The sequence below is a fragment of the Micropterus dolomieu genome, linkage group LG05, assembly GCF_021292245.1.
Source record: "Micropterus dolomieu isolate WLL.071019.BEF.003 ecotype Adirondacks linkage group LG05, ASM2129224v1, whole genome shotgun sequence".
NCBI classification, from domain to species: domain Eukaryota; kingdom Metazoa; phylum Chordata; class Actinopteri; order Centrarchiformes; family Centrarchidae; genus Micropterus; species Micropterus dolomieu.
Genome location: NC_060154.1, coordinates 10,590,618 through 10,603,841, shown reverse-complemented (window position 1 = coordinate 10,603,841; position 13,224 = coordinate 10,590,618). Strand labels below are relative to the sequence as shown.

Genomic DNA, 13,224 nt, shown 5'->3' with positions numbered 1-13,224 from the left:
CACCGCCAAAGCAACAAAAGAGTGGCTGAAGAAGAAGCACATCAAGGTTCTGGAGTGGCCTAGCCAGTCTCCAGACCTGAATCCAATTGAAAATCTTTGGAGGGAGCTTAAAATTCGAGTTGCCAGGCGACAACCTCGGAACCTGAATGATTTGGAGGCTGTCTGCAGGGAGGAGTGGGCCAACATCCCTGCCGAAATGTGCACAAACCTTGTCACCAACTATAAAAACCGTTTGACATCTGTGCTGGCCAATAATGGCTTTTCTACAAAATATTAACATGCTGTTTGTCCAGGGGGTCAAATACTTGTTTTTCCTCATCAGATGGTTATCAATTTTTATAAATTCATATGATGTGATTTTCTGGAATTTTCTTTGGGATTCTGTCTTTCACTGTTAGAATGTACATTTGATTAAAATTATAGATCGTTGCATTCTTTGTAAGTGGGCAAACCTGCAAAATCAGCAAGGGGTCAAATACTTATTTCCCCCACTGTAATTATATGGGATTTCTGTTAATTACACTTATTTTGTCATCCACACATCCAACTATTGATTTATTAAAAATCATGACACTGTATCGGTGTTAAATTACTTCCTATATTGAGATCACATGTTTTTCAAGTCATATAAAGCTGTGTCATGTGCAACCATAAAACAATCCTGCTGGTGGATCTTTAACCAGAATAAGACTGAGAAATAATGTAATCTGTATACCTAGTCTTCTGATAGAAAGTAATGTGTTTTTCGTAGCCAATAACATTGTTTTCTGTGCTGTACATAGACTTTAATGAAGTATTTATTATCTCTATGGTAGGGGAAAGTCCACTTTGGTTTACCATAAAACTTAAGTCTGTAATTTATTGTCCTGTTATTTACATGGAGGAGTATATAAAAGATTTAAACTAACACATTTACTGTGGATATCTAATATGTCACATAACATGAATTGTTTCCCAGATGTGGCCACAGCAGCACATAAACCCTCAGTCACTGCTGAGGAGAAGAACCAAAGGGAGGATCAAGATGTTAAAGAAGAACAAGAAAAGGTGAAAAGGATAAGAAACAATTGGCATAATTTTCATTTAAAGTGTACAAAGAAAACAAAACAGAAAGAGAGTCCATCCATTGTTCTTTTACAGCCCCAACCAACATACTCTTACTTTCTCTTCCTAAAACTGACACGTTATTCTGTCTGCTAGTTTAAATCGACTTTATCTAGGGGCGGCAAACAAGCTTATAAAAACAAGGTATGGCAGCAATGTGTTTAGAATCAATTTGAAAATTTCTTTAATATACTGTTATGCAGTGCAGTACAACACCACCACCATGATCTCAATCATAAATATAGTTGAATTAACACCTCTTTGACAGTGTCAACAAAAACTGAAGATCACAAGTTCTGTAAAGGTTGAATTCAGCTGTGTTCTCTAGTTATATAGACTGTACTGGTGTATCTAATGAGGTGGCCACTAAATGTAAACCTTTTGGAGCGTCTACGGATGCAGAAAGTAAATTCCGTTTTGTGATAGGGTTGGGTATACCGGGACAATTAAATCAGGACTAATCAAGCTATGCTAGTGCAGCAAAAGTAGTTTTCCACAGGACTACATAGCATAGTAAAAGCCATTGTTTACCACAATGACATGTTGGAAGTGTTTCTGGTTGGCAGCCTGTCATCTGCAGGATTTTATTGTACTAGCTTTACTAGTTTCTTACTTATCAATCTTTCCTTGCAATATTTCAGCTGACCAAATAGTGCTGAATGTGTCAATATACTGGACAAAAGTGCTGGTCAGCATGGTGATCCCTTGCTGTGAAGCTGCAGTGGAAATGCACGCACAGCTTAGTGTTGTATGGTACAACTAAAGTAGCTCTTGAAAAGTATGAGGAGCTAACTAATGTGTGTTTTTGGTGTAAAATAAAGTATTGCGTCGTGGTCTACTGAGATAATGAGGTAAAATAAAGGCAGTCACATAAGTTATGTAGCAGGTCTAATCTACGTATGAATTTTAATAAATGTATTAGAATTAATACCCAATTATGAAGTTTAATATTCATAAAATATCATAAAAATCTCTCGTTTCGGGGCACCACCGAAGTTGTTATTATCCTAGAGTCTCCGGACCTCTAGGTAGCTTTTAATAATTATACAATTATTCACTAGTGATCAGTTAGTTAATAATCGCTCAATTATCTTAAATCAATCAGTCAGTCTCATATATAAAGGGTCAATTCTCTTGGCAGGGACGTTAAAATGGGCAACACACACACTTCCTTTATTACAGTTAATTTATTAATAACTAAAGCTATTTAAAATGGTGGTTAAATACATCAGGGCAATAAACAATGGCTGAACACTGAGAATGGAGATTCGATTGTGGGAAGCATTTGACTCATATGGCAACTAACAAATGCAATTAGATGATAACTCGGTTAAATTTGTCTAGGGGTATAAAGATTCCATATGCTGGACTAAAGAAAAATGGATTAGCAACTATTGGACGTCACTGACCACAGAATGTTTGTTAAGTCTTACTGCTTGTCAACGGCCTGCTTTGGCCTGTTGCACGGGTCCCACGCTAGCTGCCCGATCCTGGCTTTTTGCTAGGGATTCTCCAGGGTTCTCCATGTCTGAAGAAAAACCTCAAGGGTTGGTCGTCATCCGTCTGGCAATTCGGCTGTTTCAGGTTTCCTTCGTTGCCGCTGGCGAGACCACGTGGCTTGGTCTGACCTCGGTGAAGTTGGCTCGACGAAAAAGCTTAAAAAGAACTGGGTCGTTCTTTAATTAACTAGTGTAACTTAACGGACTGATAACTTTAACAAAACAAAATAAAGAAAGAAAATAAAACAAGTACAGTTGCTGGAACTGAGGGACAAATTGATGTCGCGGCACTTCGCGTGTGTAGCTTCAAGCGAAACAAAGACTTTGTTGCGCTGGTCGATTCTTAGGGCGTTGCCGGGAGATGCACGGAGCGGAGCCGAAGAGAAGGAAAAGAAAATCTATTTGCGCGTATTATAATCAGATATTTTCCACAATCAAACCTCACTGGTCAAACAGTTGTACCTTCCTAAGTTAAGCATTTGGTAACAGGAAAACAACGGAATTTCCAACAATGGTATGTAATACTTATTTCGTCCACTTGGGGGAGCTAAAGGGGAGTTCTGATAGGCTGTTAAGGGAAATGCTAAGTGCTGGTTACTGTCCCTTTTGTCAGTTTAACAGTCAGGCATCGCGCTGGAAGCTTCGGAATCAAAAGGTGCCAGTTTTACCATCAACTGCTCAGGAATAGCACTTAGAGAAAGTGACCTCTCCACCCCCCATTCTGTTGGGGTCTCTTCAGCCGTCTGTAGAGGGTTGATAATTAATCCCCCTGCTCTCAGGGAGAGGGGAATAGTTTTGAGTAGTTCAAATTTATTTAATATAAAATGCACAAATCCACACTGTTGTCCCACTATAGTTATCATAGTGACACAGTTTGCCTAGCATACCTTCCAAGTGCAAATTGACATATCTATCTTGTTAAGACAGCTAATATTTCAGTTTCACTAGCTGATGAATACTGAAACGATGGAAGATGACATATCATTTGTATTTTTTCATATATATTATTTATATGTTTAATACATTTTATTCCTCAACATGGATGTTATCCATTATTTTAATTTGTGTTCTGAAAAAAATGTGGTTCTTTGCCTACACACATCTCAACCAACTGAGGGAAATTTCTACGACCAGAGAAGCTTTAAGGGAAAGGTTTATGAATCTAAAACTGATATCTGCTAAGGTAACTATTAAGACACTTTTCAGGAGCAGCCTGCCATTGATAACTCAGAGCCAGCCAGAGATGGTGCGACACCACAGGACCCATCACATAACACTGCCAGCCCAACCACACTGCAAAAAGAAGCCACACCTTCTTCAACCAGTCAGACTTTCTCAGTTGGCGAATCAGTCACAAGCAGGAACCCACAAGTCACAGAGACTTGTAAGAAGGAAGAGAGGCTACCTACAGAAGCTTCTGAAAATGAGGCGGCTGCTAGATCAAACCTGTCAGTTTCCATGACATCACCCTGTCATATACCTGGTAGTGATAAACTGACAGAGCAACAAACTGAGGCCCCACCAGGTATTAGACCAGAGGACAGCACTGACACAGTGCAAATTCCTGCTGACAAGCCGGGTGACAATCATTCTGGGCCGTTGTCTACCTCTGTGTCATCACTAACATCAGCTAAAGAAACTGGCACAGCTGTACCTCAGTTGTCTGAGCAAACACCCCAAGAATGTGATTCCATGGCAAAGAAGCCTGTCTCTGAAAAAGATAAAGAAAAGACAGTCTCTCATGGGACACAAAATCTCTTTGGAAGGCCAGATGATAAAGCCAACTATTCAGACTCTTTACAGGAGCAGCCAGCTAGCGATGACATAGAGCCCACCAGAGATGGTGCTACAACACAGGACTCATCACATAACACTGCTAGCCCAGCCATGCTGCAAAAAGAAGCCACACATACACCCCCCAATCAGATTTTCTCAGTTGGCGAATCAGTCACAAGCAGGAACCCACAAGTCACAGAGACTTGTAAGAAGGAAGAGAGGCTACCTACAGAAGCTTCTGAAAGTGAGGCAGCTGCTAGATCAAACCTGTCAGTTTCCATGACATCACCCTGTCATATACCTGGTAGTGATAAACTGACAGAGCAACAAACTGAGGCCCCACCAGGTATTAGACCAGAGGACAGCACTGACACAGTGCAAATTCCTGCTGACAAGCCGGGTGACAATCATTCTGGGCCGTTGTCTACCTCTGTGTCATCACTAACATCAGCTAAAGAAACTGGCACAGCTGTACCTCAGTTGTCTGAGCAAACACCCCAAGAATGTGATTCCATGGCAAAGAAGCCTGTCTCTGAAAAAGATAAAGAAAAGACAGTCTCTCATGGGACACAAAATCTCTTTGGAAGGCCAGATGATAAAGCCAACTATTCAGACTCTTTACAGGAGCAGCCAGCTAGCGATGACATAGAGCCCACCAGAGATGGTGCTACAACACAGGACTCATCACATAACACTGCTAGCCCAGCCATGCTGCAAAAAGAAGCCACACCTTCACCCCCCAATCAGATTTTCTCAGTTGGCGAATCAGTCACAAGCAGGAACCCACAAGTCACAGAGACTTGTAAGAAGGAAGAGAGGCTACCTACAGAAGCTTCTGAAAGTGAGGCAGCTGCTAGATCAAACCTGTCAGTTTCCATGACATCACCCTGTCATATACCTGGTAGTGATAAACTGACAGAGCAACAAACTGAGGCCCCACCAGGTATTAGACCAGAGGACAGCACTGACACAGTGCAAATTCCTGCTGACAAGCCGGGTGACAATCATTCTGGGCCGTTGTCTACCTCTGTGTCATCTCTAACATCAGCTAAAGAAACTGTCTCCACTGCATCTGAATCATCTGAGCAAAAACCTCAAGAATGTGATCCCATGGCAAAGCAGCCCGTCGGTGAACAAGATAAAGATAAGACAATATCTCACGAGACACAAAATCTTTCTGGGATGCCAGATGACGATGAAAATCACACCTGGTCTAAACAACATAAATTCGCTAAACAAACCGACAGCAAAGAAGACAAAGCAGCCAGAGATTCTGCTGATTCATGTCCAGTAACAAAGAAAACAGCCAAAAGCTCTGAGGTGAATATCTGTCAAAAACATTTTTTACATCAGTTTTTACCCTCAAACTGACTTAAACCCAAATTATTAGCTTATAACAAAATATTTATTGAATTTTACTTATTTTCTATAGAAATTAATTCTGTAATTATTTTCATCAGCCTGACATTAAAACCATGGTGTTATGGCAATAATCATAGATAAAAGTTATTAACTGTGTAAAATGAATTATCAGTCTATTTGCCAACCATGAGCAGCTTTAGGGTGGTAATTCTGTGTTTTGGTGTCCAATGCCTTTATTTATGACTAAAGACAATAATATGAGTTTTGAGAGAATTGACAGACATGATAAGCCTACACTTTAACTGTATGTATTGCGTAGTAGATATGATAATATCCTGATAATCAGGTAATTACTCTTCAGCTTTTTTATTTTTCTCACAGGCTGTTGACACAAAATCCAGTGAGAAAACAAGCACACACCTGACAAAGAGACACGAACAGCAGCCAGGCAACAGAGATGTAGATGTCTCCAGCATGTCACCAGTACCCTCCTTGCCTCCCAGTCAGAGTGATGAGAAGGTGGGTGTTGGACCAAATATTATGGAATCATCCGCTGAACTTCAGACACCACAAATGTAAGTTTTGGGTACTAAGAAACTTTACAATTGTTTGTTTTTTCTTCTAATCTGCTATATTTATATAGTATTTATGTGATGTTCTTAGCAAAGCTTCTTACATAGTCTGGCTTTTATGGTGTTTTGTTCGAATTTGTAATTCACTAATGTCATCAGTTACAAAATATTTTGATATTGCATTATTAATTTTATAAAGAAAATATGAAGTTAACATATATCTATTTGACTTTTATTTTTTTCTTTTACCAACCAGTGAATGTATACCTGTGTACTTCCATGCTGTCACTTCCAAAGATTTTCATTTGGATCCAGAAAAGGATATTATTTTCTTAAGATCTGAAAAATTGTTTGGAAAATGGGAGAAAAATGGCCGGAGAATGTTCTTCTCTAGGTATGACTTCTTTTGAAAAAAATATGCTTCACAATTATACCAAAACAACTGTAAATTTGTAAATTTTGTAAGTTATCCACTAAAATCCATTAAAACAATGAAATGATGGTGATTATGGGCCTTTAAAATAAAAGAAGTTACTTTTAGCTTTCTTCACCACCTAGTAGCATAGTGACTATTATTCACTGGATTGTTTTTTTTTTTTGAAAAAATGAGTTTGTCACATCTTTGCCCATCCAGTCACAAATAATAACTGCTGTGTTTCACAGGTCTCTAGAGGACAAGCAATATCTTGTGGAGGGACAAGTTATGATTCCTAAGAGCATAATTCATGAGAGCATTCCCTACAAATATGTCATTTGCAAGCACAGTGAAAATGGCTATAAGAGCATGTATGAGATCATCTTCCAAAAAGATGGAAATCAATATGTCAACAGGTGCCTAGCAATCAAAGAGGATTTTTTAACACATGAAGGTAATCAAGATTCACTTTATATTCTACACTCAGGCAGTGAGTGTAACAGCTACTGCTATTACATGTTTACATGCTTGAGATATCAGCCATTACTATCTTATTGTAGATTATTGGTATGGCAGTATAGAAATGCCTCAAAATATTATAAAAATATATTTGAGTTAATTAGTAACTGTATCTTAATTACATAGTTTGTCCACCAGAAAACACTGGCAAGTTTGTTTTGGGTCACCACAGGGGACAGCAAGTGCTAAGATCTAAGACAGGGTCTGAGTCTTTCCGCCCATTAGTAAGATGCATGTGTGCAATGCTAGACAGCAAGATTGAGATTTTCAGATCTCTCTTTATCCGATCAGCTGTACTGTAGTTTGTTTATGCTAATATGTAGTGTACGTAAAGCTCTTAACCAATTAAGTGGAAAAGCATGAAAAAATAAACATGAAATAGCATAAAGCTTCCTTATTAATTTTATTTCTTTTGGACCTTCAAGGCGAATGGCACCAGTATGATGATATGATCCATCTCGAACTGAAGAAGAGGTTCTGGCTTTGGGATTCGACCAAAGAAGTTGTAATGAAAGGGAGAGACCTAGCAGGCAGGGTGATGCTAAATATCATCTTTGACCTTCTTACAACTTGGAATGAACCAAATGTGGACAACTTCTTTTTCCTGCTGCAACAGTTCTTTTACACATACAGCAATCCTTTACTTCATGATGGCATAACACGACCGTGGGGATTGAGATATGGTATAGAAGAGGTAAATCTCTGGGATTTTAACACATGAGACAAATTGAATTGATTAAACAGTTTTCAGGACGAATTATTATCAGACTTGTTCTTACCTCCTTCCTTTACTTTCTCTAGGTGAAAATCCTGCTCAAACATGCTCTGGAGGAAAACATCAATCCCAGAAAGCAGAAAAAAAATACAAAATCCCTCTTACCACCTCTGCACGCAGGAGTTGTTAGTTTGCTTATTTACAACAAGTATCTGAAAGACGATGTGAAGGATCAATTTTCTAGTATATGTGAACTTCTTTGCCTGCCCAACAAGCCACAACACCATTTCTCCTCTTTTTGGAAAGACTTTGCAACCCCTTTAGCAAATCAAAAGAGGTCAGTGATATGTGTTTTAAGTTACCATAAAACAAATATTGTTATCGATACAATAGATTATTATAATCACAATACAGCTTATAATTTAGAAATAAATAAAAGGAAACGATAATATAATATTAGCACTTGTGTTGTGTGATCAGATACTTAAACATAAAATAAGAGACCACGAGAGTTGGAGGAAACTGAACTGAGCTTTATACTAAAAAACATGCAAAGCATGTCATTGGCCTTGTATGTTAAAAGGGTACATCCATCCTGTAACACTTCTTAACAGGTGTTGGCAGTTATGTATCATTTCATTGCTTACCAACAACGGTGTAATTAAATCAAAAGAGTAGGGAGAAGAGGAGGTGCTGGTGTTTTTCTTTGTTTGTTATATTGGCACTTAAGTGTAGATGCTGAACATTTAGAAAATCATTTAAAAACTTGTAAAAATGTAAAACAAATGTAAAAATAATGAAACTAAACACTGTCTTCTCCACTGGTATAGTGTTGCAGAGGCTGTTCAGATGTTTTGCAACAGTGCTAGACAGCACCATATTGAGAAGTGGGTCTTGGTCATCCCTCTGATTCACCTACTGAGAGGAGAAAGCAAGCCATTTGAGCCAGTTCCACCTGTCTTGAATCCACAGTTTGACTCCTGGACAGGCTTAAGAGGGAGCAAAGGAACACATGTCTCCAGGGATGGTAATATTAGGTATGGGGTTTTTTTTCTCCTAAAAAGACTTGAGTACACCTACATACCTTTTTTGAATATCTGGATAAAATGTTTAAACAAAACTGCAAAAACTGTGTTGTCAGTGGCCCTAAATAACAGTAAGAGATGTTACAGTATTTTACTTTGATAACCAGAAATTCCAAAGTAATGGTTAATCTTTTATCCTAGTATTTCATAACCCCCAAACGTCTTAAAGCAATGGCTCCACATTTTAGGAAATACATCATCCCCATGAGGTTGCCAGGCAACCAGCTGAGACCCCAGGAAGTCAGTGCTCCGGGTCAAAAATAGTAAAATTTCTGTAATAGTTATTATTTTGATGACATCATGTTGAAATTTATTTATATGCATTATTTGATGGTTCCCACTCCTGATCCCTGGGGTATTCTAATTGTTTGTTTCTTAACCTCACCACCTGCTCATCATAATCAACTCTGACGTTAAATTAGGAGTGTGATCGGAATTATGAAAGACCATGCATACCTGGCCGACATTGATCGCCTTCTTGTGCACTCTTGGATGTCTCTGCTGCGTGTGGATGATTTACCAAGCTTCATATCCAGTGTGCAAGTGGACCTCCTAGACATTCTTCATTACATGCAGTTCAGTATCAAATCTGGAATAACTTATCCTAACTACATGGTATGTATATATAAAGCAGCTATAGATATTCCTAGAATAACAATGTATCTAATGACAATGTGACACTGTGAAAGGGGTTCAGAATTATCACCTGAACCTGCAGCTTCCCTTGGCTTTACAGAGCTTTGTAATGATTGTAAGCTCATTGTTCAACTGTTGCTGCAACTTCACTGATTTGTTTCACTCTCACAGCTCTCATATTGTTGTCTTTGTATGCAGCAGCCAGCTGTTTTCTGTGGAAAAGCTCTGAAAACCCACTGTACACTACCTGCTCAGCACCAAACAGCAGACAGACACAGCCACTAGCTGGTGAACATTGGAGAACATATAGCAGCTAAAGAGCCAGAAATTTTAGGAGTTGGGAGAGACCAAATCAGATACAAAATTGATTGAATATTGGACTTAGATGGCCATAGACATGAGTCCAAATGAATAATAAATTCTGCTCTGTAACTATTGGATGTGTAAATAAGCAGTCCCTCCAGGATTATGTGTGAAGAAGTGAAAACTTCAAAGGTAGATTTAGCTTTAGAAAAAAAAAGCTTTCTCAAAATGTTTAAACACTAGACTTTTTTATTCCTAAACTATGTTCTTAAATCACACACACAGAGTTCACTGTCATACAGACAAGACAATAGGCTACGCCTGTCACTCTGTGATGAACCACATTAACGCTACCCCTAACCCTGCATTTTCAAGCCAACTAACCTTGATTCTTTCAGAGCTTGCCATTGAACGGGATGCAACAGCCTGTGTCACCGTGGTTTATCTCATCTGATGTCCTCCTTCTGTGTTGGCAAAGTGTTTGTTAATACACAATTTCCTTTTATGTTCGCCCCCAGGTGGCCCAAAATAAAACAGTAATCGCAAGATTAGTAATGCCTAGTGTATGCCTTTAAATTACATGTCTTTTGTTATTCGGATTGCAGGCCTTGAAAGAATTGGTACATCATCTCATCAACAGAGAAAACCAAGGTAGTAAAAGGTAAACACCTGTGACTGTAGTATCTCTGCAATTATATCTGTAATATCTATACATTTCAGTGTCTATATTAATAGCAACCTTAATGTGTACACAACAATGATAAAAATATCTTCCCCCATAGTTTTGATGACAAATATGGAGAGTGTTGCCTGAAAACTGCAGTAAGGCTTCTTGGTTCTATCTGCCATCATACAACAGACACAAACCGCTTAGATGTTCCTCTTTACTTCCTTGATCTGGTCTGTCTGATAATCACGGCATACAACCATGCGGATTCCCAGGTGAGAATCACATGTCAACCTGTTGGAAAGGCTGCATTTTTATGTCTCCATACCAAGCCATAGTCAAGTCTTTAAATGTCAGGAGCAGGTTACAGTAACAGCTTTATTATTGGTTTTTGTCTATCTTGTATAATGGAAAAAATAATGAAACTTGTGGTCCCTCTAGCAAACATTTGGGCAGTTTTGGGATTTGTTAATCTTGTGTTCTATGTGTTTTTAAAAAGTCTTATTTTTGATGTTCCTTATTAAAAGCAAGGTACACAGCCAAGCTGAAAATACAAACCAGCTAAGTTTTAATGTTTAAATGCAAGCAATGCAATTGTAGGAAAAAAATGGCTACGTTAAAGTTTATTTTAAAGAGATTTTTTATGTAAAAGAAATATTCAAAATGTAGAGATATACATAGTAACTTAAACTTCTATTCCAGTCAAGAGAGATAATTCATGGAGAGTCATTTGGGGAGATGCTAGAAACAATGAGGAAATGGCGGAGAACTACCTTCAAAAATAAACTTCTTAATGGATGGACAACTGTGCAGTTTTCTGTACCCCTTGAAATTAAGGTAAGCAGAAATGAATGGCAGTGATGTATATGTTGATTCCTGTTACGTTTTATATTAAAATTGTTCTTTTTTTCCCTAGTGCAATAGCCATGTCACGTATGCAGTAAATTGGGACGTAGATGGACAATTAAATTCCAATTGTCTCTCTTTTTAGGTATGGGAAAAGTTACTCTCACTATCCTTCAGTCATGAGGGACGCACTTCATTCTGGAGAACCACCTTCATGGAGGATTTTGAAGGAAAACTAAAACAAGTAAGACTGGATTTGTGTTTGTGTTTACATGCTTTACATCTGTACCTGTGAAACAAAACTAATTGTGTGTGCTTGTGTGTTAGGAACTCCCTGTGGATCAAATTGGAATATACTCCAACAAGATGCAAGAACTGACCAAGACAAGTCCAGTGTTATGCAGCACAGTGGAGAAATGTGCATTGGAGGCAATTGCGGTTGTTTGTCAGGTATGGTTTTGATAAGTGGTGAATAAGCAGTTAATAAATGCTTTGTACTATATCATGCAAATGTATAAGCTTAAAGATATCTTTTTTGTGTGTATTCAAATGCAATTCCTATAAAGCAGTGAAAAATTATGTAAACCATTTAAGCTTCTACATCAATTCTTTAAAAACTTATAAGTACTATTACAAGGCTTTATTTGAATGAATGGATATATGTAATTAAAAACTCCTAAAGACACAAAAAATGGTCTTGATCAAAAAGATTCTCACACATTGCTCTTTCAATTATTGCATTCATTAAATATTAATTCAGTATATCTCTCTTCAAGACTTTGAGCTCTCCTCCATCGCACCTGCATGACTGCACATGGGATGATTGCGCTACTTAGATTACTTAAATGTTGTGCATGTTTTAATTTTTACTGTTTAGGATAAATCTGGCAGAGCTGTTTCAGCTCTTTTGGAGAAACATGATATCACAAAGTTTGGGAAGCTGATGTCTGTTGTTGTGCTGAAGACATGGCCCACGGATGTGAATGGAGATTACATTGAAGGCGAGGACTTGATATTTGAGTACCTTGTAAATTGGCCCATGGCTAAAACGGTCTTCCAAATGACAGGTAACTGCTTAAGAATGACTGGGTATCTGCTTTTTATTAATGTCTAGTATATGGTCACTTCTTTGTGTGTATGTATACACTCACCTAAAGGATTATTAGGAACACCTGTTCAATTTCTCATTAATGCAATTATCTAATCAACCAATCACATGGCAGTTGCTTCAATGCATTTAGGGGTGTGGTCCTGGTCAAGACAATCTCCTGAACTCCAAACTGAATGTCAGAATGGGAAAGAAAGGTGATTTAAGCAATTTTGAGCGTGGCATGGTTGTTGGTGACAGACGGGCTGGTCTGAGTATTTCACAATCTGCTCAGTTACTGGGATTTTCACGCACAACCATTTCTAGGGTTTACAAAGAATGGTGTGAAAAGGGAAAAACATCCAGTATGCGGCAGTCCTGTGGGCGAAAATGCCTTGTTGATGCTAGAGGTCAGAGGAGAAGGGGCCGACTGATTCAAGCTGATAGAAGAGCAACTTTGACTGAAATAACCACTCGTTACAACCGAGTTATGCAGCAAAGCATTTGTGAAGCCACAACACGCACAACCTTGAGGCGGATGGGCTACAACAGCAGAAGACCCCACCGGGTACCACTCATCTCCACTACAAATAGGAAAAAGAGGCTACAATTTGCAAGAGCTCACCAAAATTGGACAG

General features: G+C 38.5%; 1 protein-coding gene and 1 long non-coding RNA gene across 2 annotated transcripts in view; both read left to right on the top strand.

Moving 5' to 3' along the window:
* LOC123971180 overlaps positions 1–4,062 on the top strand; it is a 4,670-nt gene extending 608 nt beyond the window's left edge. Inside the window, exons 2-3 of the long non-coding RNA XR_006825144.1 lie at positions 959–1,047; positions 3,810–4,062. This is a non-coding gene — a long non-coding RNA (uncharacterized LOC123971180). The remainder of the gene's footprint in view (positions 1–958; positions 1,048–3,809) is intronic.
* Positions 4,062–13,224, top strand: part of LOC123971271 (E3 ubiquitin-protein ligase rnf213-alpha-like) — a 53,065-nt gene continuing 43,902 nt past the window's right edge. Inside the window, exons 1-14 of the mRNA XM_046049992.1 lie at positions 4,062–5,699; positions 6,123–6,316; positions 6,570–6,707; positions 6,977–7,182; positions 7,673–7,941; positions 8,049–8,299; positions 8,793–8,999; positions 9,470–9,662; positions 10,592–10,647; positions 10,769–10,928; positions 11,356–11,490; positions 11,645–11,743; positions 11,827–11,949; positions 12,377–12,566. Coding sequence (XP_045905948.1) covers positions 4,062–5,699; positions 6,123–6,316; positions 6,570–6,707; positions 6,977–7,182; positions 7,673–7,941; positions 8,049–8,299; positions 8,793–8,999; positions 9,470–9,662; positions 10,592–10,647; positions 10,769–10,928; positions 11,356–11,490; positions 11,645–11,743; positions 11,827–11,949; positions 12,377–12,566 — 3,859 coding nt within the window. The remainder of the gene's footprint in view (positions 5,700–6,122; positions 6,317–6,569; positions 6,708–6,976; positions 7,183–7,672; positions 7,942–8,048; positions 8,300–8,792; positions 9,000–9,469; positions 9,663–10,591; positions 10,648–10,768; positions 10,929–11,355; positions 11,491–11,644; positions 11,744–11,826; positions 11,950–12,376; positions 12,567–13,224) is intronic.